Source organism: Mobula birostris, chromosome 32 (assembly GCF_030028105.1).
Source record: "Mobula birostris isolate sMobBir1 chromosome 32, sMobBir1.hap1, whole genome shotgun sequence".
Lineage (NCBI taxonomy): Eukaryota > Metazoa > Chordata > Chondrichthyes > Myliobatiformes > Myliobatidae > Mobula > Mobula birostris.
This window is the reverse complement of record NC_092401.1, coordinates 20,137,582-20,165,047: the sequence shown is the minus strand read 5'-3', so window position 1 is coordinate 20,165,047 and position 27,466 is coordinate 20,137,582. Positions and strand designations below refer to the sequence as shown.

General features: G+C 47.1%; 1 protein-coding gene across 1 annotated transcript in view; it reads left to right on the top strand.

Annotated features, from left to right (window-relative positions):
* Positions 1 to 9,045: 9,045 nt before the first annotated feature.
* Positions 9,046 to 27,466, top strand: part of LOC140191286 (shiftless antiviral inhibitor of ribosomal frameshifting protein homolog) — a 44,011-nt gene continuing 25,590 nt past the window's right edge. Inside the window, exon 1 of the mRNA XM_072248557.1 lies at positions 9,046 to 9,153. Within this exon, the coding sequence (XP_072104658.1) occupies positions 9,127 to 9,153 (27 nt within the window). The 5' untranslated portion in view covers positions 9,046 to 9,126. The remainder of the gene's footprint in view (positions 9,154 to 27,466) is intronic.

Sequence of the window (27,466 nt, the reverse complement as noted above, 5' to 3'; positions counted from 1 at the left end):
GTGCAGGTCCTGGTTTGAACCTGACCACCAGGACACTTGTCAGTGTAAAAACCCCAGAGATCTGGGTTGCAGCATAGACTTGGAGCAGTTTCAAAGTGCAGAATAAACAGGGCAATATTCTTGCATTCCTGATGGATGAAACCCACACTTGGGCTTTCCGACTGTTCAGTAGGGCAATCTGACATTTCTGAGTCAGGCTGGATTTATATTCTGTCACAATGTTTGGGTTCCAGCTGGTTTGGAACTGGGCTATGCCAGACTGATAATAACTTTGCCAGGACTGGAAGGCTTGAGGTTGAGAGAGAGGTTGGCCAGGCTAGGTCATTATTCCCTAGAATGTAAGAGACTTTGATTTTATGTTTCATCTGCTGGGTTTTTTGCCTTTTTTGTTGTTGCCGTTTGCGCGATTCTTTTTTCGGTATGGGAGGGGGGGTTGATGTTTTTCTTTGACTGGGTTCCACGGTGTTTCTGTGTTTTGTGACTGCCTGTGGGGAAGATGAATTTCAGGGTTGCGTACTACATACATCCTTTGATAATAATTAGACCATAAGACACGGGAACAGATTTAGGTCATTCAGCCCATTGAGTCTGCTCCACCATACTACCTGCCTCCTGAGGGTTCCTTAATGTTAAGCTCGCTAATAAGATCCGGGTGATAACACAACATATTTCCCCGAGAAGGCTTAAGCAGAAGCTGCTCTAAAAGGCCATCTTGTAGGCACTCAACAAATTCCCTCTCTTGCAATCCGACCCCAGTATGATTTTCCCAATTGCCTTGCATATCGAAGTTCCCCATTACAATTGTGTCATTACCATTATTACATGTCTTCACCAGCTCCCTCTGCAATTTCACATCTTGGCTACTATCTGGAGGCCTATATATGATTCCCACAATTGTTTTTTACCCTTGCAATTTCTTAACTCCAACCACAAAGATTCAATATTCTCTGACCCGATGTCACCTCTTTCTAAGGACGTAATTCCATCTCTTACCGTCAGAGCCACCCCACTGCCTATGCTTTCCTGCCTGTCCTTTCAATACAAAGTATATCCTTTGATGTTAAGCTCCCAGCTATGGCCTTGTTTCAGCCACAGCTCAATGATGTCCACAACGTCATACCAACCAATCTCTACTTGTGCCACAAGTTTGTCCACCTTACCCTGAAAGCTATGCGCATTTAAATACAGAACTTCTGCATTCTTCGCCCTTTTGAACTTTGTCTCTGTACTATAATTCAACTCTTTGCACTGTCTGTATTTGTACCCAGTCATTGGCTTGTCCTTCCATACAATCATGTTACACCCATCATCTACGTGTAAACCTGCTGGCTCATCCTCAGCTCTGTCATCCTGGTTTCCATCCCCCGCCATATTAGTTTAAACCACTCCCAACAGCTCCCGTAAATCTGCCCGCAAGAATATCAGTCCCCCTCAGATTCCAGTGCAACCTGCCCCTTTTGTACGGGTCCCACCCGCCCCAGAAGAGGTCAATATTATCCAGAAATCTGAATCCCTGCACCCACTCCAATTCTTCAGCCACGCATTTATCTGCCACCTCATTCTATTCCTATCCTCACTGTCGCCTGGCACAGGCAGCAATCCCGAGATTACTACCCTTAGAGTCCTGCTTCTCAGCTTCCGTCCTAACTCCCTATATTCTTTATTCCAGACCTCCTCCCTTTTCCTTCCTATGTCGTTGCTACCAATGTTACGAACCAACAGGTTTTGTTCACTGTGGATTGTCACCTCAGCAGCATCTAAATGAGGCGGGACTATGATATTGCTCACTGACTGACTTGCAGCTTGTTTGACTTTAAAACAAGGACACAGACAGTCATGGTCAGAAGTCGGGAGGGAGAGGGAGAGGGGCAAGGAGAGAGAGAGAGAGAGAAAGAAACCTACCTACCTGGAAAAGGGGAGCAGCTCCAGCTTGTCGAGGCTGGGGATTTGGAACTCTGCTGCACCCACAAGGGTGGGTTGGTTATCGATCCAGTGCACATCGAATGTGTGGCTGTCACTTTGCATAATCCATAGGAGTGGATTAAGGAATGTCCTGTGGGACCCCTCGAAGTTAACCCTTGCCTGGGTATGTTATGTGTAATCACTTGAAGACAACATCCCTGTGACAGATCACTCTGGTGGGAATTCGTATGTGGATTTGGAACGGCTCGACAGAGGATCCTCGACAACTGATATTTATTAATTACCATCGTGGAACCTGTGGAATTCGACGTAATTGCCTTCTCTCTACATTTACTCTGGATTACAAATACCTCTCTCTCACCATTTATTCCGCAGATGAACTGAACTTTCCTACTTTACCATCTCAAGACTCTAAGCTTTGTTTCCCTAAGCTTAACGTAGTTTGGGAGCTATATTACACACATACATACACACATAACACTGTTAACATTTGTTTATCTTGGTTAAGTTACGACATTATAAGTAGACACTAATAAAGATAGAGGTTTTAACGTTCAAACCCGACTCAGTGTGAAATCTCTTGCTGCTGATTTATTTCTAAAGCATTACAGTTCGTAACACCAATATGTGCCATGACTTCTGGCTGCTCACCCTCCCCTTTCAGGATATTGTGGATGTGTCCAGAAACATCTCGGACCCTGGCAGCTGGGAGGCAAACTGCCATCCATGTTTCTTTTTCACATCAACATAATCACCTATCTGTCCCACTGGCTATAGAGTTCTCTATAACTGCTCCCATCCTCTTCCGTTCCCTACCTTTCTAAGCCACAGTGCCAGAGGCATGGCCCGAGGTGGTCATCCCCCCAGTACTACTCAAAATGGAGTACTTATTGTTGAGGGGTAGGCCACAGGGGTGCTCTCCACTATCTGAAGTTCCTCTTGCCCTCTCCTGTCGCCTTGGGGTGACTACCTCCCTGTAGCTATCACTGCCTCACTTTCCCTAACAAGCCGAAGATCATCAAGCTGCAGCTCCAGTCCCCAACACAGTCTCTAAGGAGCTGCATCTCGACGCACCTGGGGCAGATGTGGCCACTGGGGAGGCTGGGAGTCTCCTGGAAATCCCACATCTGACAGCCAGAACAGAACGCTGTTTTTATAGACATTCCCCCTATTCTCTCTAGAATTGAATAAGAAATAAGGAATGAACTTACCGATACGCCACTGGAGTCAGGTGACTTTAGCCACTCTCTTCTGCTTTATATATTTATAAAAACTTTTGCTACCTGTTTTTAAATTTTGTGCTAATTTACTTTCATACTCTATCTTCCCTTTCCTTATTTCTTGTTTAGTAGTTCTCTGTTGCTTTTTAAAGTTTTCCCAATCCTCCAGTCTCCAACTACTCTTTGCGACTTAGTATCAAATTAAAAGGTCATGTGTACAATCTTTTATTTCTTTAGTTATCTAAGGCTGGCTCTCCCCACACTTACTGTCCTTACTTTTGACTGGAATGTACTTTTGTTGAGCACTGTGAAAAATCTCTTTGAAAGTATTCCTCTGTTTCTCAACTGCCCTACCAAATAGCCTGTGCTCCCAATCCACATTAGCCAACTCCTCCCTCATCCCGTTGTAGTCTCCCTTGTTCAAGCATAATACACTAGTTTTAGGTCTAACTATTTCATCCTCCATCTGAATGTGAAATTCAATCATACTATGATCACTCTTTCCAAGACGATCCCTGACTGCCAGATCGTTAAACATACCTGTCTCATTGCACAGAACTAGATCTAAGATAGCATTTTCCCTTGCAGGTTCACTAACATGCTGCTCAAGAAAGCCATCACGATGCATTCTATGAAGTCCTCCTCAAGACTTCCTTGACCAACCTGATTCACCCAATCTATGTGGAAGTTAAAATCCCCCATGACAACTGCCGTTCCATTCCTACAAGCCTCAGTTATTTCTTGATTAACCATCTCTGCCACTGCAATATAGACAACACCCACCAGTGATTTTTTTTTCCCTTTATTATTCTTATTCTCTACCCAGATGGACTCAACATTCTGCTCCGTAGATCTTATATCGTCTCTCACAATCGCCCTGATCTCATCCCTAATCAAGAGCACCACCCCACCTCCTCTGCCTTCCTGCCTATCTTTCCGTATTACCTGATACCCTTGGATATTTAATTCCCAGTCATCTCCACCTTGCAGCCAGGTTTCTGTAATGGCCACTAAATCATATGCCTTGGTACTGATCTGTGCCACAAGTTCACTAACCTTGTTTCTAATACTACGGGCATTTAGATAAAGTGCCCTTATACTCATTGTCCTTTTAGAATCTAGTGACCGATGCGATTTTTGCTTTTTACTTTTATGCACTCTGCTCTTACTTTTTTCTTCACTAACTCTAGCTTTGGACTCTGCATCACTTCCCTCTTCATCTCTGTGTGGGTTCCCATCCCCCTGTTTCTCCGGTTGGCAGTCGGTGGTGAGTGGGGTGCCGCAGGGGTCGGTGCTGGGCCCGCAGCTGTTTACCATTTACATCGACGATTTGGAAGAGGGGACTGAGTGTAGCGTAGCAAAATTTGCTGATGACAGTAAACTGAGTGGAAAAGCAAATTGTACAGGGGATGTGGAGAGTCTGCACAGGGATATAGATAGGTTAAGTGAGTGGGCCAAGGTCTGGCAGATGGAATACAATGTTGATAAATGCAAGATCACCCACTCTGGAAGGAATAATAGAAGAGCAGATTATTAATTAAATGGTGAAAGATTGCAGTATGCTGTTGTGCAGAGGGACTTGGGAGTGCTTGTTCATGAATTAAAAAAAGTTGGCTTGCAGGTACAACAGGTTATTAAGAAGACAAATGGAATGTTGGCCTTCATTGCTAGGGGGATTGAATTCAAGAGCAGGGAGGTCATGCTGCAACTATACAGGGTACTGGTGAGGCCGCACCTGGAGTACTGTGTGCAGTCCTGGTCTCTATACTTGAGGAAGGATATACTGGCTTTGGAGGCAGTGCAGAGGAGGTTCACCAGGTTGATTCCAGGAATGAAGGGGTTCACCTATGAGGAGAGAATGAGTCGCCTGGGACTATACTGTCTGGAGTTCAGAAGAATGAGAGGGGATCCTATAGAAACATACAAAATTTTGAAAGGGATAGATAAGGTAGAAGTAGGACAGTTGTTTCCATTGGTGGGTGAGACTAGAACTGGGGGACATTGCCTCAAGATTCAGGGGAGAAGATTTAGGATGGGGATGAGGAGAAACTGTTTTTCCCAGAGAGTGGTGAATCCGTCGAATTCTCTGCCCAGGGAAGCAGTTGAGGCTTCTTCACTAAATATATTTAAGATACAGTTAGATAGGTTTTTACATAGTAAGGGAATTAAGGGTTATGGGGAAAAGGCAGGTAGATGGAGCTGAGTTTACGGGCAGATCAGCCATGATCTTATTGAATGGCGCGGCAGGCTCGATGGGCCAGATGGCCTACTCCTGCTCCTATTTCTCATGTTCTAATGGTTCTCGCCAAAGGCCTGCTGAGCCAAAGCCTTCTAACTGACTCAGACCACTCCGATGGTGACTGGTCCCATGAAGACCACTCTGCTGGGCAGTACCGCTCTTCTCTAGAGACTGGGTTTCCCATTGAAAATCTTTGTTGGACCTGGATGGGAATGCTCCTGTTGTATCTGCACAGTACTGCAATCGACGACTCCCATCGAAAAATTTGGTGCTTTTTCAAGCTCTTTGTCAGACCTGCGTGGGAACGTTCCTGTTGTGTCTGCGCAGTACTCCAATTGTGCTTTGAATCTTTGAATAAGGGACAACTTTATAGAAATGTTTAAAATTAGGAGGGGCATAGATAAGATGGATTGTAAGAACCTTTTCCTCAGGCTAGGGGAGTCCAAAACTAGTGGGATTAATTTGGGATGAGGGGGGAAGATTTGAAAGGGACCTGAGGGGCAGAGGATGGAGAGTCTATGGAACAAGTTGCCAGAAGAGGTGGTTCGGGCAGGTACAATAGCATCAGTTGAGAAGCACTGAATAGATAGGGGCTCAGTAGGATATGAGCCAGCAGGAAACTGGGTGAGCACAATTGTTAGCATAGACTTGTTGGGCTGAAGGGCCTGTATCTGTGCTGTACTGGTGTCTGACTCTACTTTATCCAGCTCAAGATGACTTGCAGAGTTTTACAGAATGTATACTTGATCATGAACAACGTGTGCGACACATGGAACAGTAAAGTATGGGAACAGGCTGTTCGGCCCAAAATGTCTGTGCTGACCACTGTGTCATTTTAAACTAGTTCTGTTCTGCCTACCCATGACCCAGTCTCTGTATACTCATAGGTGTCCTGGCAGCCTCTGGAACACCGCCAAGTCCTGGCGCAAGATTTTGACTGGAAATATTGAAAGTTTCCTTCCTCACAAACACTGCTAGAACGTCTGATTTCCTCCAGTAGATTGTTGGCGGCTGCAGATTTCAGTCTCTTCATGTCTCTCCTCAATGCCAAGATCCTATATGCTGCCACCACTCTCCCAGGCTGCTACTTCCAGGCACACGCTCTCCGTGTTTAAAAAGAACAGAGCTCCACACATCTCCTTTAAACTTATCCTTCTTGCCTTAATTACATGTCCTCGCGTACTTGACAATGTCTTATTTAAGTTTTCTGATGACATCACTGTTGTTGGCCAAATCAAAGTTCGAGCAAATCGGAACATAGGAAGGAGGTTGAAGATCTGGTTGAGTGGTGCTGTAAGAACAACCTCTCACTCACAGCAGCAAAACCAAAGAGCTGATTATCAGCTACAGGAGGAAGAGGCCAGAGGTCCATGAACCAGTCTTCATTAGGTGATCGGAGGTGGAGAGGTTCAGTAGCTTTAAATTCCTTGACGTGGAATATCATGGGATCTGTCCTCTGACCAGCACCAAAGTATCATCATGACGAAGGTATGACAGGGTATCTACTTGTAGACTTATGTAGATTTGGCATGTCACCAAAAAACTTTGACGAACTTCTATAGGTGCACAGTGGTAAGCATCCGAACTTGTTGTATCATGTAAACACAAGGAATTCTGCAGATGCTGGAAATTCAAGCAACACACATCAAAGTTGCTGGCGAATGCAGCAGGCCAGGCAGCATCTCTAGGAAGAGGTACAGTCGACGTTTCGGGCCGAGACCCTTCGTCAGGAAGAGCTAGTAAGAGATTTGAAAGTGGGAGGGGGAGGGGGAGATCCAAAATGACAGGAGAAGACAGGAGGGGGAGGGATGGAGCCAAGAGCTGGACAGGTGATAGGCAAAAGGGATATGAGAGGATCATGGGACAGGGGGACCAGGGAGAAGGAAAAGGGGGAGGGGGGGAACCCAGAGGATGGGCAAGGGGTATAGTCAGACGGACAGAGGGAGAAAAAGGAGAAAGAGAGAAAGAATGTGTGTATATAAATAAATAAGGGGTGGGGTACGAGGGGGAGGTGGGGCATTAGCGGAAGTTAGAGAAGTCAAATGTCTGGGTAGCCTCCAACCTGATGACATGAACATTGACTTCTCTAACTTCCGCTAATGCCCCACCTCCCCCTCATACCCCATCCGTTATTTATTTATATACACACATTCTTTCTCTCTTTCTCCTTCTTCTCCCTCTGTCCCTCTGACTATAGCCCTTGACCATCCTCTGGGTTTTTCCCCCCCTCCCCCTTTTCCTTCTCCCTGGGCCTCCTGTCCCATGATCCTCTCATATCCCCTTTGCCAATCACCTGTCCAGCTGTTGGCTCCATCCCTCCCCCTCCTGTCTTCTCCTATCATTTCGGATCTCCCCCTCCCCCTCCCCCTCCCACTTTCAAATCTCTTACTAACTCTTCCTTCAGTTAGTCCTGACGAAGGGTCTCGGCCTGAAACGTCGACTGTACCTCTTCCTAGAGATTCTGCCTGACCTGCGGCGTTCACCAGCAACTTTGATGTGTGTTGTTGTATCACGGCCTGGTATTGACATATCAATGCCCAGGAATGGAAAAGACTACAAAAATAGGCCTAATTGTCTGTTTATGTAAAGATTGCTGTAGTATTCTATTGTATTTCTTTATTTCCCTCTAAATGCCTGCAAGAAAATGAGTCTCGAGGCAGTATATGGTAACGTATGCGTACCTTAATAATGAACTTTTCATGAAGTTTAGAAGATTTTCTACCCTGGGTCTTCATCTTTCCGTCTCTGAGGTAAGGTTAGATTCAGATGGTTGGAGCCCTGGTTCAGGGTCTTGGCGGGAAATGTCGGCTATCCATGTCCCTCCATAGATAAACACAAGGACTTCTGCAGATGCCGGAAATCCAGAGTAACGCGAACAACACACTGGAGGAACTCAGCCGGTCAGGCAGCATCTACGGAGAGGAATAAAGAGTCGAGAGCCTTCGTCAGGGTTGGAAATGAAGGGACAAGAAGCAGAGTAAGAATGTAGGAGGAGGGGAAGGAGGTGGTACACGGTGTGCTGGACGAGCTCTGCAGGGCAGGCAGCATCTATGGAGGGGAATAAACAGTTGACGTTTCAGGCCAAGATCCTTCATCAGGACTGGAAAGGAAGGGGGATGGAGCTGGAATAAGAAGGAGGCGGGAGGCGGAGGAGTTGGTTGCTCTAGATTTCCAACATCTGCCATACCTCTTGAGTGTGGAAGGTAGGTGAAGCCAGGTGGTGGGGGAGAGGGTGAAGATGATGGGTGGAAAAGGTAAAAGGCTGGAGAAGAAGGAAGCTGATAGAAGAGGAGAGTGGACTATGGGAGAGAGGGAAGGACGAGGGGGGAGGTGAGAGGTAAGAGGGGAGACAGAATGGGAAATGGAACAAGAGGGAGGGGGTAGGGGAATTACTGGAAGTTAGAGAAATCGTTGTACTCTCTCGGTAGATGCTGCCTTGAACCACTGCGTGTTGCTCAGGATTTTATTTTAACACCTGAGCAGATACCTAAATTAAAATCAACTACTACTGTTGCATAAATAAACGTAATTCAAAGAAATAGCAACATTCCAGCTGCTCAGACACTGAGACATCACTCACACGACAAAAAAAAAGCAGCTCCACCTTTAATTTATGCACCGAAGCTCCAACCCATTTCAAATGTTACACAACCAGGAAATTGAAACTAAAAACAGAGGCAAAGTCAGCGAGGACAAGCAGTGAAGGGGTGACAAGGCACCGTGCTACTTCATTTCATTGCCACCATGCATCAAAACATTGAGGAAGTCGAGGTATCGTTTATGCTTTAAATCTTTTTGGTCGTGTAGCAGAAATTGGTCAGTTGCAACAAAGTTGTGACTGTCCCTAGCTTATGGCTTGAGCTGCAAGTGATTGGAGCCATCAGGAATGACAGTAAGGCGTTCAACAAAATGTCGGGTCCCTCCATTTCCTCTGCACTGTCTGTCTGTCTGCCTGCACTTTCCCTTCCCCGTTCTCTGACACTACATTCTGCACCCTCTTTTACCGCCTCATTGTACTTGTGCATGAAGTGACCTTTCTGGATGGCGTGCACTGAAACTTTTCACTGTAAATGTGACAATAATAGACCATTTCAAGTTCCGAATCCCCAGTCAAGATCCTCACCCCAAAAAAGAGATATTTCTGACTTCCACTTCCCTCTGGCGCTCCCCGACCCCCATCCTCTGTTTTCTGATAACGCTGTGGCTCTGTTAGATTAGATTAGATTCAACTTTGTTGTCATTGTGCCGAGTACAGATACAGAGCCAATGAAATGCAGTTACCATCTAACCAGTAATGCAAAGAATAGTGTTATTTACAAAGTAACTGCGAGTAAAAAGTAAGTGCTACAGCACACAAATATAGAAGTACTGAGACAGTACAATATGGGTGCAATACTGCTTAGCGCTGTGATGTGAGGTTCAGCAGGGTCACAGCCTCAGGGAAGAAGCTCTTCCTGTGCCTGCTGGTGTGGGAGCGGAGGCTCCTGCAGTGCCTACCGGATGGGAGGAGAGTAAAAGTCCATAGTTAGGGTGAGATGCATCCTTGATAATGCTTTATGTCCTGCCCAGGTAGCATTTATGATAGATATTCTCAATGGTGGGCAATTGGGTGCCAATAATCCGCTGGGCAGTTTTCACCACACACTGGAGTGCTTTGCGGTCCGATACGGGACAATTGCCATACCACACTGAGATGCAGTTGGTGAGTATGCTCTCAATGGTACAGCGGTAAAAGTCCATCAGTATCCTGGGACAGAGGTGAGCTTTCTTGATGCTCCACAGGAAATAAAGGCTCTGTTGCACCTTTTTGATCAGGATGGAGGAGTTTGGGGACCAGGTGAGATCCTCGGAAATGCGGACACCAAGGAATTTGAAGCTTGATACCCGCTCCACTACAGCTCCGTTGATGTAGATGGGGACGTGAGTGTGGCTCCTAGCATGCCTGAAGCCCACAATAATCTCCTGGGTGTTAAGGGCCAGGTTGTTGTCGGCACACCACGTGGCCAGGTGCTGGACCTCGTCCCTGTAGGCCATCTCGTCATCCCCTCCGGTCAGGCCAACCACTGTGGTGTCTTCTGCGAAATTGATTATGGAGTTAGAACCATGTACAGGAACACAGCCCTTCTCTTTACCCTTCCCCGCCCTCACTACCCTACTCACTCTGGTTCCCCATCTCCCTCCCTTTATCCCATTTCCACTCTCTTCCCCTATCCGATTCTTCATCAGTGCTTTGCCTCTTCCACCTATCACCTCCCAGCTTCTCTCATTTCCCCCTTCCCCACCCTCCTGCACCCCCTCATTGAGATTCACCTGTCACCCTGCTCCCTGCATCCTTTTGTTATGCTTCTGTCCCCTTCCCTTCCAGTCCTGATGAAGGGCCTCAGTCCAAAACATCAACTGTTTATTCCCCTCCATTGAAGCTGCCAGACCTGCTGAGTTTCTCCAGCATTTTTTTTCCTTGTGTGTTGATTTAGGTGTCTTTCACGTAAGAATTAATTGAGATGTGGCATCAAAGAGAGTCTAAGCAACCCATCTGATTCAAGATCATACAGATCAAAATATTTTCTCTGCTCCTGTGGCCCCGTGGCCGTTCAATCAACAGACTGGTTTTTCGCAGAGCCAAGAGCTAAAGATATGGGTTGTAAGGGGTGGGGTGTGGATTTGGAGAAAGAGTCAGTCACAAATTGTTTGTGTGTGTGCGCACATGAATGAGTATATGTGTGTGTGGTATATATGTGCGAGTAATTTGGTTTTGTGTGAGTGAATGTGTGCTTGTAACACACACAAAATGCTGGAGTAACCCAGCACGTCAGGCAGCATTTGTGAAGGAAAATGTACTGTCCGGATGAAGGGTCTTGGCTTGAAACGTCAACTGTTCATTCCCCTCCACAGGGACCGCCTGCCTTGCAGAATTCCAACAGCATTTTATTTATTTATTTACTGATGTGTTTGTTTGTTTGTCTGTGTTGCTCGAAGTGTCCAGCATCTGCAGGATCCCCTGTGCTGACGAATATGGGTGTTGACGTGTGTACTGTATGTGTTTGTATGCGTATGCGCACTTGCTTATGCTCTCGGGGGGGCTACTTTATTATGTACTGTACCTCATACCTAACAAAGTGGCGGCTGACCACTCGTTTGCTGCTGTAGCCCATCTGCTTTGAGGTCCGACACGCGGTGTCTCCGAGAAGCTCTTCACACCATAGTTGTAACATGTGGTTGCCTGAGTTCCTGTCGCCTTCCTGCCTGTCACCTCGAGCCCGTCTGGCTCTGTTCTCCCTGTTTTATTTTTCTTTTGTTTCTCCTCTTCCCTCTAGTATTCGCACAGTTTGTTTCTCTTCTTGCACATTGGTTGCTTGTCCGTCCTCTTGGGTGTGGTCACTTTCGTTGCTTTTTATTGTGTTTCGTGCATTTACTGTGATTGCCCTCAAGAAAATGAATTTCAGGGTTCTGTATGGTAACACATAGTACATGTACTTTGGTGACAAATTTACTTAGGATTTTTGAAATTTTTTAAATCTCCTCAGACCTCTCTCATTAACAAGGTATTTTCACCCACAGAATTGCCGTCACTGGATGCTTTCTTTTGTTTTTTTGTACTATTCTCTGTAAACTGTTGTACATGAAAATCCCAGAAGGTCAGCAGTTTCTGAGAGGCCTTAATAAAGCAGCCACTGGGTGCAGAAGTTGCAAATGTGTACAGAGAAACTGCTTAATTAGCAGCATCCTTATCTCCCAGGAACATTCCGGAGATTATGCGGACGCCAAGCGGTTCCTCAGACTGGGCCGCTCAAGGCAGTGAAGGAGGAGACACGAGATGGCAGAAGGTGGATCGAGAAAACAAAAACAAATGGCTGGAGAGGCTCAGCAAGTTGAATGGCAGCTGTTAGTGGAAGTGGTGGGGGGAAAGAATTAGCGACATTTTGGGGCATGAAGTGTGTTGACCTGAAACAAGGACAATTCCACGGATGCTGCAAACTGCTTGATGGTGCTCTGCTGAATGCTTGAGGGCTTGTGGCTCTTCAGTGGTAGTGTTTGGTCCAGGCTGCTCACCCTGCTGCTGGCAGAGATACCGACGTCCCAATGAATGGGATGTAGCAGATCCTACGGCAACAGATAGAGCCACTGCCAGTGACCTAATTCGATTATGACTTCCGATGCTGTCTGTGTGGAGTTTGCATGATTCCATGTGAACCACGTTAGGGGGTGGCACGGTAGCATAGCGGTCTCTGTTATGCTATTGGATTGATATTCCACCACTGTCTGTAAGGTATGTTCTCCCTATGCCCACGTAGGTTTTCCCTGGGTGCTCTGATTTCCTCCCACATTCCAAAGGTGTACGGATTAAGGCTGATTTATACCCCTGCGTAGGCTCTACGCCATACCCTACGCCGTTGTGAACATTTATACTTGTGCGTTGGTGCGTCTGCGCCACTCTGAAATTCACCGCCAAAATGCTCGTTGGCGGTGGGGTTTCTATGCCACTGTGTTGAGTTTCTTTCTGTACTTCAAACAATGGCGACTAAACTGAGCACATCATGTTGGAGTTGGAGCTAATAAATGTTGAACAAGAGTTACTTTTATTGAAATTACTGCAATGCAGGAAAGAGAGAAGACGTCGGAGGAGATGGTGTGTACGACCATTGAACGGATTGAGGCAGAAGGGTGAATTTTCTGTGCTTGTCCGGCCACTGAGAGACATGGACGAGGAAATGTATTTCAAATATTTTCGGATGTTGGCAGGTAGATTTGACGATTTCATTCATCGTTCAGAAGCAACCGGAAATGCGTAGGACGAAATGCGATGCTACCAAGCGAACCAATCACAGTTGTTGAGGTCTGCATCGCCGCGACACGTAGTTACATTTTTGTGGAGGTGCGCGTCAGGCTACAGCGTAGGGTACTGTGTTGGGTACGTGGCTACAGTGTACCTACGGCGTAGGCTTGGTGCAGAAGTATAAATTGGCCTTTAACAGGTGAATTGGACACATGCATTGGGGCCGTTACGTTGCTATAAATCTCTAAATCTAAGTCTGTGGGCTTCCTTTGTATGTTGTGGTTTCCCCCATATCCCAAAGGTGCATAGTTTGGCAGGCTAATGGCTCTTAGAGTCTAGGTAGATAGAATGAAAGGGGTCAATTGATGGGAACGTGGACAGAATAAAATATGTTAAGGTTGGATCAGTTTACCAATGGGTGCTTCATGGTTGGCTTGGACTTGATGGGCTGAAGGGCCTGTTTTTGTGCTCTGTCTCTCCATGAGAGGCCATTCTTTCCCAGTGTTGTTCATGCTGTGTGAGAATTTGGTTGTATTCTTGTCGCAAAGGTGCCCACGTACCAGAAATAATTTATCGCATATGATAAACGATAGTAAGGGGTTTCCTATTTCCGCCCCACCCTCCCCAAATGTATTCTGAACAGACACCAGAATGAAGTGCGGGTGAAGCAGATAGTAAGAGCTGCAGGCAAAGAATTGTCACTCCAAATCTGGGCATTTTGAACTCCATTATGGGCAGTAGTCTCCCCAGAACGAGGATCGCTTCAAAACGCGATACAGCAAAACCCCTCTTCTCATTACTGAACCACCACAAAGAGGAGGTTCAAGAGCCTGAAGACAACACACATATACAAGATAGGAATTTGTAGTATATTTATGCACTGCTGTCACAAAATAACCGATTTCAAGACATGCAGTATGTCAATGATAAAGAGCCTGATTCTCATTCTGATTCTGAACAGTGTGGCCAAACAATAACTATGCAGTAATTAACAGATGGTCCCATTTTTTTGAGTCAGCAGGATTTTTGTTTCACTTTGTTACTTTATTCCTCCCTCAGGATTTTATAGAAGACAACGTTTTGAAAAATCTCATCGCCACCCCTTTCCTGGGCAGTCCTTGTCTGCCCTTCCCACTCGATTAGCCTGGCTTTCTAGTAGCGGCATTGTGTGGAAGTTTCCAGAAGCCGCTGAGGTGATAACTCACTGACCTGCAGACCCCTTCGGGCTGTTTACCTTTCCAGTGCTTTCCCAACAAAAATAGCTCACAAGCTGCATCAGTAACATCACCCAGAATTACAACATTATTCTTGGCAGTAGTATGTTTTATTTACTTTTTTTTGTAATTGCAGTTTTGAAGTTCAAAGCTCAAAGTACAAATATTTCCAAAGAATGTCTACTATATATAACCTAGAGATTTGTTCTCTTGTACACAGCCACAAAATAAAGAAACTCAATAGAGCCCATTAAAAAAACCCCACACAGCAAAGCCCATCAAGCAGCCAATATGCAAAGGAAATGAACAAATTGCGCAAACAATATAAAAAATAAGCAAATAACACACAGAACCTGAAATGCCGAGTCCCCGAAAGTAAGTCCACAGCCATGGAGTCAGTTCAGTGCTGAGGTGAGGGTCAATGTGTGCAAAAGTCTTAGGTGCAGAGTCAGTTCGGCGTTGAGATGAGTAAATCTCATGGAGTAGTGAGCGGAACATTGGCTAGTCCTTTATCCTCAGCCTTGACACCTTGGTATTTTTAATCTGGTTCACTGCTTAAATCGGCCAAACATCAGTTCATTTTTCACTCTCAGGCCTGGGCCCTGCTACTTCGATCCAGCCCCGAGTCCGCTCAAACAATGGGCAAACATTGGTCCATGTTTCGCTCTCAGGCCTGGGCCCTGCCACTTTGATCCGGCCTCAAGTCTGCTCAAGCAATGGGCAAACATCAGTTCATATTTCGCTCCCGGGCCCAGGCCCTGCTACTTCAATCCAGCCCTGAGTCAGTTCAAGCGATGGGCAAACATTGGTTCATTTTCCACTCTCAGGCCTGGGCCCTGCCACTTCGATCCGGCCTCAACTCTGCTCAAGCAACGGGCAAACATCAGTTCATGTTTCACTTTCAGGCCCGGTCTCACAGCTTCCATCCAGCCCCAAGTCCACTCAAGCAATGGGCAAACATTTGTTCGTTTTTCACTCCCGGACCCAGGCCCTGCTACTTCAATCCAGCCCTGAGTCAGTTCAAGCGATGGGCAAACATTGGTTCATTTTTCACTCTCAGGCCCAGGCCCTGCCACTTCGATCCGGCCCTGAGTCTGCTCAAGTGATGGACAAACATTGGTTCGTTTTTCACTCTCAGCCCCGGGCCCTACCACGACCGTACTTGGATTCTCTTAGAATCCAGTCCACTGAATCCTTTGGGATACCACAAAAACAGCAGGTTATACAAACACTTCAAAAGCGCAAGTCGCACAGGGAAATCACAGGCCATAGATGGCAGTGATCGTTGTTCAGAAAAAGTATAATTAATATAATAGCCAATTGTTAATATTAATAGTCTTCTTTTGTACACCGATTGTTAGTCACTTTTTGTTTGTGTGTAGTTTGCCATTGATTCTGTTGTACTTCTGTGTTCTACTGCGAATACCTACAAGAAAATGAATCTCAGGGTAGTTTCTGCTGACATATATGTGTATTGACATATATCTACTTTGGTAATAAATTTACTTTGAACTTCGACCATTAGCAACAAACGAGATGCACCTGCGGGGGGAAATGGAGTCAGTGTTTTGGGTCGAGACCCTTGCATTGTACTGGTTTGGTGTGTTATTGTCACAGGTACCAAGCTATAGTGAAAAGCTTGTCTTGTATACTGTTCATGCAGATCAAATCATTGAGGTAGAACAATAACAATGCAGAATAAAGCTAACAGTTGCAGAGTGCAGTGCTGGTAAACAATTAAGTGCACGATCATAACGAGGTAGATTTGGAGGTCAAGTCCATCCTATCGTACAGGAGTCTGATACAAGCTGCCCTCGAGGTGCTACGTGCTTTCAGGCTATTGTATCTTCTGCCTGTTGGGAAAGGGGAGAAGAAAGAATGCCCAGGGTGGGTGGGGTCTCAGAAGCAGCAAGAAGTATAGGCAGAGGCCATAGAGGCTAACTTCCACGATGTGTTGTGCTGAACTGAAAGATAATGGGGATGAAGAGGCCTGGAACAAGAGCTGGCAACTGATAGATGGATGGAGGAGGAAGGAATGGATCGAGGCCGGGAGGTGATGGAGGAGGGAAGAATGGATCGAGGCCGGGAGGTGATGGAGGAGGAGGGAAGAATGGATCGAGACCGGGAGGTGATGGAGGAGGGAGGAATGGATCGAGGCCGGGAGGTGATGGAGGAGGGAAGAATGGATCGAGGCCGGGAGGTGATGGAGGAGGAGGGAAGAATGGATCGAGGCCGGGAGGTGATGGAGGAGGGATGAATGGATCGAGGCCGGGAGGTGATGGAGGAGGAGGGAAGAATGGATCGAGGCCGGGAGGTGATGGAGGAGGGAGGAATGGATCGAGGCCGGGAGGTGATGGAGGAGGGATGAATGGATCGAGGCCGGGAGGTGATGGAGGAGGGAAGAATGGATCGAGGCCGGGAGGTGATGGAGGAGGGAAGAATGGATCGAGGCCGGGAGGTGATGGAGGAGGGAGGAATGGATCGAGGCCGGGAGGTGATGAAGGAGGGAAGAATGGATCGAGGCCGGGAGGTGAGGGAGGAGGGAAGAATGGATCGAGGCCGGGAGGTGATGGAGGAGGGAAGAATGGATCGAGGCCGGGAGGTGAGGGAGGAGGGAAGAATGGATCGAGGCCGGGAGGTGATGGAGGAGGGAAGAATGGATAGAGGCCGGGAGGTGATGGAGGAGGGAAGAATGGATCGAGGCCGGGAGGTGATGGAGGAGGGATGAATGGATAGAGGTGATGGAGAAGGAGGGAAGAATGGATCGAGGCCGGGAGGTGATGGAGGAGGGAAGAATGGATCGAGGCCGGGAGGTGATGGAGGAGGGAAGAATGGATCGAGGCCGGGAGGTGATGGAGGAGGGAGGAATGGATCGAGGCCAGGAGGTGATGGAAGAGGGAAGAATGGATCGAGGCCGGGAGGTGATGGAGGAGGGAAGAATGGATCGAGGCCGGGAGGTGATGGAAGAGGGAAGAATGGATAGAGGCCGGGAGGTGATGGAGGAGGGAAGAATGGATCGAGGCCGGGAGGTGATGGAGGAGGGATGAATGGATAGAGGTGATGGAGAAGGAGGGAAGAATGGATCGAGGCCGGGAGGTGATGGAGGAGGGAAGAATGGATCGAGGCCGGGAGGTGATGGAGGAGGGAAGAATGGATCGAGGCCGGGAGGTGATGGAGGAGGGAGGAATGGATCGAGGCCGGGAGGTGATGGAAGAGGGAAGAATGGATCGAGGCCGGGAGGTGATGGAGGAGGGAAGAATGGATCGAGGCCGGGAGGTGAGGGAGGAGGGAAGAATGGATAGAGGCCGGGAGGTGATGGAGGGGGGAAGAATGGATCGAGGCCGAGAGGTGATGGAGGAGGGAAGAATGGATCGAGGCCGGGAGGTGATGGAGGAGGGATGAATGGATAGAGGTGATGGAGAAGGAAGGAAGAATGGATCGAGGCCGGGAGGTGATGGAAGAGGGAAGAATGGATCGAGGCCGAGAGGTGATGGAGGAGGGAAGAATGGATCGAGGCCGGGAGGTGATGTAGGAGGGAAGAATGGATCGAGGCTGGGAGTTGATGGAGGAGGGAAGAATGGATCGAGGCCGGGAGGTGATGAGTGGAAGTGGCAAAGGGCTGCAATTGTGATTTCTGATTGAATATTAGCCACACATCACACAAACAAAGGAGTCGAGGCGGCAGAGCCCAGACCCTGGCCTGAGAGTGAGGAAAGATTGATTTAAGCACCAAGCCGAATTGGAGAAGTTGGGTACAGGCCAAACTGAGGAGGTGAGGCACCAGCTCCAGAGTATATCGAGGTGGCAGGATTTGGGTCTGAGAACTAGGTCTGGACAATTTAAGCACTAGGCCAGATTGAAAAGGACAGGGTGTCAGGGCCTGAGCTGGGGCATAGGCTGGTTCACATCGCTGTTCTGTGAGGTTTACTTGTCTCGGCGCTGAACTTCAACTCATTACTCCATGAGTTTGACTCATCTCTGCACCAGACTCTGGCTGTGGCTGCAACTTTTGTGAACTTCAGTTCTGAATTCTAAGAGAACTGACGTCCGGATTCCCTCTTGCGCCTGGACTGCAAGATCTTCGCCTGGGCAATGGTCAACCATCTTGGGTCGATGTTGAAACTGGTGATTCATCCTGACCAATTCTACACAGTCCCGGGCCCGTCCATCCAGGACAATATCCATCTCGAAAGGGACCTGATCCACCTGCTCCAGGAGACTGGGTCCCCAGCAGCGTTTCTCTCTCTTGACCAGGAGAAGGCGTTTGACTGGGTAGACCACAGTTTCCTGGAGGGCACTCTGCAGGCATTTGGGCTCAGACAACACTTTGTAGCCCAGGTTCTGCTCCTATACTCTGCCGCAGAGTACCTTGTTAAGATCAACGGATTATTGACAGCGCTCATTCCCTTTGGAAGAGGAGTACGTCAGGGGTGCCCCATGTCCGGCTGGTTGTATGCGACCTGTGTTGAACCATTCCTGTGCTTTCTTCGGCGGGGGCTGACAGGTCTAGTTCTGCACAAACCATTTATGGAGATCGTCCTCTTGGCCTACGCCGATGACGTGCTCCTAATGATGACAGATCCCAGTGACCTGTGGAGGATGCGCAAGTGCCAGGAAGTTTTCTCAGCAGTGTCCTCCGTTAGTAGGCCAGTGGACTCTTAGTGGGTCAGTGGCAGGCGGACTCCCTGCCGGAGGAGATGAGAGCTTCAGAGTACAGCGCCAAGCATCTCCTCTGTCTGGGAGTCTACCTGAGTCCTTCTGAGGAAACCGGCAGGACCTAGAGAGACGAAAGCCATGGCCTGGCTGGGGTGCTTTCACATCAAATCAGGGTGGTGGTCATAAACCAGCCGCTGGCCTCCATGTTGTGGGCACCTTGGCGCCACCTGCCCCCTTTGTCGCAAGAATGCAGAGGAGGTTAGTGGACTTCTTCTGGGATAACAGGAAACACTGGGTCTACGCAGCAGTCTTGAGTCTCACAGTAGGAGAGGGTGGAGAGTAGCTGGTGTGTGTCCGTATGCAGATGGCAGCTGTGCGCCTCAGAACCCTGCAGAGATCCCTGTAGGCCGAGCTCCCTTCCAGGTGGCATGTGTTGGCGACGTACTTTCTTCGATGGGTTTGCTGGCTTCACAAAGAGTTGCAGCTACCACTGGTGGGCATCAGCTGTTCTGCTTTGCGGAGTCTGCCCGGCTCCTATCGGGATCCATTGAGAGTCTGGAACATGGTTGCCTCAGGCCAGGAATCCCTTCCTCTGGCCTGGGTCCTGGCTGACCCCCGTCCTACCTCAATGGATCTTGGTGTGGCTCAGGTGTGTGGAATACCCTGGACGGGGTCACCCCTGCATCGCCGGAGCTGCTTGTCGGGCTCAAGCCCCACAGTCTTATCCGAGAGCCGAGCCCACACAACTTGAGCTGTCTCTCATCAGCACCCACAATCCCTTTCAGGGATGCAGGTTTGGGCTGCCGCTCGTCCACCTAGCCCTCGTTCACCGTCCTGACACGCCATGAAGAGCTGCCTTTCCACCTGGAGGTGGGGGGGGGGGTCCCCATTGGAAGTCCCTTTACGAGCGGATTCTTCCCATGCACCTTAGGGATCTCAGGTGGAGGTCGCTGTGTAGAGCAGTGACCCTGTAACAAGTCTGTACGCGGATCTCCGAGCCGTATGCTGCTCTTGTGGGCTGGAGGAGACCATGTGCCACATGTATATGACATATATGAGGCTGCAGCCCCTTTTCGCACATCTGTGAGGCCTGCTCCTTGCCTCCTGGTTACATTTAAGCCCCAATCCCTTGTGAAGGGTCTCGGCCCAAAACATCAACACTTTGTTTTCCATCATAGATACTGCCTGACGTGCTGAGTTCCTTCGACATTCAGACCTGTGTCCTCCATGCTGCATGGCTCGCTAACTCTCAATGCAACCTCTCATTTGCTCTGTCAGTGGAGGCCAATATAATTCTAGCCTCAGGACCTTCCCGGGTATCTGACACAGATCTCTGAGTTTGCAGCTCTTCAGTCCTTCAGGAAACGCAGCCAAACTCCACACACAAGGGCACTAATATACATCAGATCGGATTTCTTATCACTGACTTATCTGACGTGGAATTCATTATCTTGTTACAACAGTAAAGTGTGTGACCCTCTCACTGGAGGCTCATAATGAGTTGGCTACTACTGTGAATTCAACCTAACAACAACATAACTCTACAATGCATGGGGAATAATGATGAGGAGGCCATTTCCTATATATAAGCAGGTCTAGAGACAATATGATTCGGATAAACACGAAAGCATAAAAGTTTAAATATTTCTTCAAAGGGAAATTCAGACTATTAACTATATGAATACCGACCCACCCATGCAAATTTACCATTCACCAGGAAGTAATAAATCACACCAGCATAAGCTCAGATTGAAAATGTATTGACAAAAATTTTTAAACTGTACCAAGCCAAGAGCCAACAGCTTCCTGTTCTTCTTCCTGCATTCTCTCTTGGAAAAAAAACATGTTAACAAGACAAATCCTATTGGCTAATACAGCTTAATCAACAGAACTATTATTTCAAACTGCAAAAAAAAAAGAAATACCTTATTGTATAATGTAATTAAAGGAACTCATTGCATGTTGAGAAAATCTGCAGAAAATGCCCAACACCATAATTGTGTTAATAAAATAAAGTATGGTTTTAAACTGGGGTATTACAAGTGCAAAGACTTAAAATTACTAAATTTCAAAATTACTAAATAGTACCAGAAAGGGAAATGTTCATGGGTTCATAAACTATTTGGAAATCCGATGGCAGAGGGGAAGTAGTTGTCCTTGAATCAATGAGTGTGGGTCCTCACACTCCTGTTCCCCCGCCCCGTTGGTGGTAATGTTTCAAGTTGGAGTCGTTTCTGGGACCGGAAACATTAACATTTCTTCCCCTTTGAGTGCAGGCGTTCCTGAGCTGTTCGAAGGTGATTGTTCTTCCTGTTTTTATTAGCCCGTGGTTTTATAATAGCACATCAGTTTGTTAGGTCCTTTATATGAGAGCATTATGTGTTTTCATGTGTTGATTCACTCCCACCCTACAGGGTTAATGCTATAGACTCAGTGGCCACTTTATTAGGATAGGAACAGAACCCGGTGTGTCCATCTGCTGCTGGAACCCGTCCACTTTAAGGTTGGGCGTGTTGTGAATTCAGTGATGCTGTCCCACACACCACTGTCGTAACACGTGGTTACTTGAGTTACTATTGCCTTCCCGTCAACTTGAACCAGTCTGGCCACTCTCCTCTGACCTCTCTCATTAAAAAGTCTTGCCTTTCACTGGATTTTTTTTTGTTTTTCACAACATTCTCTGTAAAATCTAGAGACTGTGTGTGTGTGTGTGTGTGTGTGTGTGAAAATCCCAGAGATCAGCAGTTTCTGAGATACTCAAGCCATCCTGTCTGGCACCAATAATCGCTCCATGGTCAAAGTCACTTAGATCACATTTTTTCCCCATTCTGATGCTTGGTCTCAACATCGACTGAACCTCTTGTCCATGTTTGCATGCTTTTATGCATTGACTTGCTGCCAAATGATTGGTCGACTAGATATTTGCATTAAAGAGCAGATGTTTCTAATAAAGTGGTTACTGAATGCACATATATAAAACTGCAGCTGTTGGAAGCCAGCAGAAAATGATGTAAACACTCAAGAGATCAGGCAGTATAAGAACATAAGAAATAGGAGCAGGAGTAGTCCATCTGGTCCGTCGAGCCTGTTCTGCCATTCAATAAGATCATGGCTGATCTGGCCATGGACTCATCTCCACTTTACCTGCCTTTTCCCCAAAACCCTTAATACCCTACTATGCAAGAATCTATCCAACCTGGTCTTAAATATATGTACTGAGGTAGCCTCCACTGCTTCATTGGGCAGAGAATTCCACAGATTCACCACTCTCTGGAAAAAGCAGTTCCTCCTCATCTCCAACCTAAATCCACTCCCCCGAATCTTGAGGCTCTGTCCCCTAGTTCTAGACTCACCTGCCACTGGAAACAACTTTTCTGCCTCTATTTATCTATCCCTTTCATAATTTTATACGTTTCTAGAAGGTATCTTCTCATTCTTCAGAATTCCAGCAAGTGTAGTCCCAGGCGATTCAATCTCTCCTCATGGTCTAACCCCTTCACCTCTGGAATCAACCTGGTGAACCTCCTCTGCACCGCCTCCAAAGCCAGTATATCCTTCTTTAAGTAAGGAGACCAGAACTGCACACAGTACTCCAGGTGTGGCCTCACTAGTACCCTGTACAGTTGCAGCATAACCTCCCTGCTCTTAAGTTCAATCCCTCTAGAAATGAAGGCCAACATTCCATTCGCCTTCCTGATAGTCTGCTGCTCCTGCAAACCAACCTTTTGTGATACCTGCACAAAAATTCCCAGGACCCTCTGCACAGCAGCACGCTGCAATTTTTTTACCATTTAAATAATAACCTGCTTTCATTTTCCTTTCAAAGTGGATGAACTCGCATTTACCAACATTGTACTCCATCTGCCAGACCCTTGCCCACTCACTTAACCTATCTCTATCTCTCTGCAATCTCTCTGTATCTTCTGCACAATTTGCTTTTCTACTCAATTTAGTGTCATTAGCAAACTTAGATACTCTACACTCGGTCCTCTCTTCCAGATTCCAGTATCTGTGGGAAGAGTCAGAATGGAATTTATGATTACTGATTTATCTCATGAGGAATTTGTTATTTTGTCACAGCAATACAGTGCAAAAACTTTAAAAATTACTAAGTAACTAAATAGTACAAAAAATGTTCATAGATTCATGGACCATTGGAAAAGCTGATGGCAGAGAGGAAGTTGTTGTCCCCAAAGCACTGAGCGTGGGTCTTTAGGTTTCTGTTCCCCTTCCCCGGTGGTGCTAACATTTCAAGCCTGAGACATTCACTCTTCTTCCCCTCTGAACGCAAGTGTTCCTGAGCTGCTGAGAGCTGATTGCACTTCCTGTTTTTATTAGCCTGTGACTTTAGAGCTACTAACACATCAGCTCACCAGGCCTTTCATATATTGTAAATACATTGAGTCAGAGGTTCATTTATTATCAAAGTATATAACACTGAGATCCTTCTTCTCTAGATAGCCGGGAAACCAAGAAAGAAGAGAATAGCAGCATTAACATCAACCCCCAAATCCCTCCTCCCCGCACAAAAAAAATGAACAAAAATGGAACAGGCACATTGGTCCCCAAATCCCTCTGCCCCGCACACAACAAAAAAACGAGAAAGATCTGGCGATAAACATAGAACATAAAAAACTATAAGACTGAGAAAAAGTCTGTGGTCCAAGTCCATCTCCAAAATGCAGAAAACCTGGGTAATATTCTCCAAACACAGTGCTGGGCTTTTCCCTCTCCAATAGCAGAGTGACTCCCCTGCCCCTAGCAATGAACAGGCAGTCTCCCCCTCTAGCAGTAGAGTGATCCCACCAGCGATGAAAAGGGAGGCTCACCCTCTGCATTTGCCTTGATGTTTTAGTCTTCCTTGTCACTTCAATCAGCAAAATGGAGTCAAACATTGGCTCGGGCCCCATCCTGCAGCCTCCTTGCCACAAGGTTCGTGCACACGCTGCCTCTGCCTCCGGGAATCCTCTCGGAGACTGCAGAGCACTAAAACACCCAAACGATCTCCAATCTGCAGACCACAGGCTCCAACAGTTCCAGAATCACATTCGAGATGAAAAACGTAAAAGACATAAAAGAAGTGAAATATATAGTTTCATGATCTACCCAGAAGGTGTTGACTGAAGGAGCGTTGGACTCTGGCGCCATCTTGACCTGAAGTCGGAGCCATCTTGAACAGATGTTTTCTTATGTGTCAATTCTCTTCCACCCCACAGGGATAACTCTACTGTGTGTAGGCCATTGACCTACAATTTCAATAGTTAGTGACCCCTGAACCCCCACACCAACATTACAAGGTTGGAGAAAGGGCGGTGGTGGGGATTGTCCCCAAGAGAAACTCCTGCGTCATGATTTTCTGTAACAGCGAGCTCTTTGATTAAACAGAGAGCTTTAGACCCAGAGATTGGGCCATGTCTGGAGTATCGCAGAGAGTTCTGGTCTCCCCACCGTAAGAAGGATGTTGAGGCTTTGGAGAGGGTGGGGAAGACGTTTACCTGGATGCTGCCTAGTTTAGAGGGCATGTGCTATTGCGAAAGGCTAGATAAACCAGGGTTGTCTTCTCTGGAGTGCCGAAGGCTGAGGAGAGATCCGATAGAGGTTTACAAGTTTACGAGAGGCACAGATGGAGTGGACAGAGAATATCTGTTTCCCAGGGATGAAATATCTAATATGAGAGGGCATGCATTGAAGGTGAGAGGGGGACGTGAGGAGTAAGCTTTTTACTCAGAAAGTAGTGGATGCCTGGAATGTGCTGTCTGGTGTGGTGGTGGAGGCAAGTACATTAGAAGCTTTTAAGAGACGTTTGGATCGGCACATGTGTTGAAGGAAGATTGAGGGATATGGACAAGGTGTAGGTATGTGGGGTTAGTGTTTGGGTGTTTTTAGCTAGTTTGGCACAACTTTGTGGGCCAAGGGCCTGTTCCTGTACTGTACTCTTCTATGATCTATGATCTATTTGGGTCAGCTACCTGGAACGGTCTTGAGGCTGTGAAACTGAGATACCAATTACAATGTCCTCTCCAGGCAAAGCAGGCCTAGTACTCTACCTTAGATTAGATTATGAGGACACGCAGTTCTCATTTATTGTCATTTAGTAATGCATGCATTACGAAGTGATACAATATTTTCTCCGGTGTGATATCACAAAACACAGGACAGACCAAGACTGAAAAAAACTGACAAAACCACATCATTATAACATATAGTTACAATACCATAACTTGATGAAGAAGTCCATGAGCACAGTAAAAAGTTCAAAGTCTCTCAAATGTCCCACATCTCACGCAGACGGGAGAAGGAAGAAAAACTCTCCCTGCCATACCCGACCACGGTCCGACTCTGAGTCATTCGAAAACTTCGAGCTCTGATCAGCTGTCTGACACCGAGTACTGAGCGCCATCTCTATCCAAATGATTCGACCTCCAAATCGGTCGCCAACAACAGGCAAAGCCGGGGATCTTGAGGCCTTCTCTCCAAAAGATTCCCGATCACACAGTAACAACAGCAGCGAACGAGCGTTTCAGAAATTTTTCCAGATGTTCCTCTGTGCTTTCACGTCCACCTCCATCAAATCAGAATTGTCCACGGCACGTATTTAACGGATAGGATATCAATTCTCACTTGAGGGCTGCGGACGCGCGGCGCGCTGCTCTCTCTCCTCCCGCCGTTAGTACGCGTGAGAAGCTGCATTTGTGGTCACATCTCCCAGATTCCAGGCAGGACAAAGCTTCCGGTTTGGATATTGGCCCTTTGAATTGGATCTTTATAAAATCATCGCTCATTCTTCTCTGCTCCAAGGAAAACAGTTCTGGCCTGTCAAACAGACGCGGTAGCACAGTCGTTAGCACAACGCTTTACAGCACTGGCTGTAAGACCGGGAATCCCACCGCGTTTCCTCCGGTTTCCTCCTACTGTTGGAATTAGTGAGTTTTGGGCATGCTTTGTTGGCACTGGAAGCATGGCAACACCTGTGGGCTGCCCGTACAATCCTCGCTGATTTGATTTGACACAAAGTGACACATTTCACAATAAGGTTTCGATATATTTTACATACGGCATGAGCTAATCTATATACGGCAACAGTGACTGGTATGAGCGTTCAATTCCCACCGCTGTCTGTAAGGAGATTGTACGTCCTCCCCATGATCGCGTAGGTTTCCTCCGGGTGCTTCAGGTTCCTCCCACATTCCAAAGGTGTACGGGTTAGGGTTAATGAGTTGTGGGCGCCAGAAACAGGATGCTGCTGTGGGCTGCCCCCAGCACTATCCTTGCTGATTTGATGAAAACAACCCATTTCACTTGTTGTGGGGAATTTCTTACTCTTGTGGAATAACACCTTTCCTGACAAAGAGGATCAAACTCATTTTGTGGAATTGCTGAAATAGCCCAGTCGGTGCCCAATTCCATTTTAATGAATTTGCTGGTTCACTTCTGGTGTAACCCATATTGTTTGTCCATTTAAAAACGCAAACACGAGGAAATCTGCAGATGCTGAAATTTCAAGAAAAGATGCTGGTGAACGCAGCAGGCCAGGCAGCATCTCTAGGAAGAGGTACAGTTGATGTTTCGGGCCGAGACCCTTCGTCAGGACTAACTGAAGGAAGAGTCAGTAAGAGATTTGAAAGTGGGAGGGGGAGGGGGAGATCCAAAATGATAGGAGAGGACAGGAGGGGGAGGGATGGAGCCAAGAGCTGGACAGGTGATTGGCAAAAGGGATATGAGAAGATCATTGGACAGGAGGCCCAGGGAGAAGGAAAAGGGGGAGGGGAGGAAAAACCCAGAGGATGGGGAAGGGGTATAGTGAGAGGGACAGAGGGAGAAAAAGGAGAGAGAGAGAGAAAAAGAATATAAATATATATAAATAAATTAATAAGGGATGGGGTATGAGGGGGAGGAGGGGCATTAACGGAAGTTAGAGAAGTCAATGTTCATGCGATCAGGTTGGAGGCTACCCAAATGGAATATAAAGTGTTGTTTCTCCAACCTGAGTGTGGCTTCATCTTGACGGTAGAGGAGGCTGTGGATAGACATATCAGAATGGGAATGGGGATAGACATATCAGAATGGGAATGGGACGTGGAATCAAAATGTGTGGCCACTGGGAGATCCTGCTTTCTCTGGCGGGACAGTCTGGCAGAATGTTTGTCTATATTTAGTTTTCACATTTTAAATCTCAAGGCTACCCAGTCCTGTGTCACTCTCCTCAGAATTTTCATCAACGGTATACAGATTAGTGCTCTTTGTGAAACTGCAACTTGACCTTTTAGCTTTTTCTCTTCCCTGTGCAGTCCATTTATTTTTGTCTGCCTGACATGCTCTTTGTATGTGTCTTACTTTGTTGCATTTCCTGCAGGTTTCGTCTTTAAGCCGGCATTGGTCTGGTGTGTGTGAGCCCCTACCACAACGATAGCCAACACGCTGGTTTCTGTTTAGACATTGT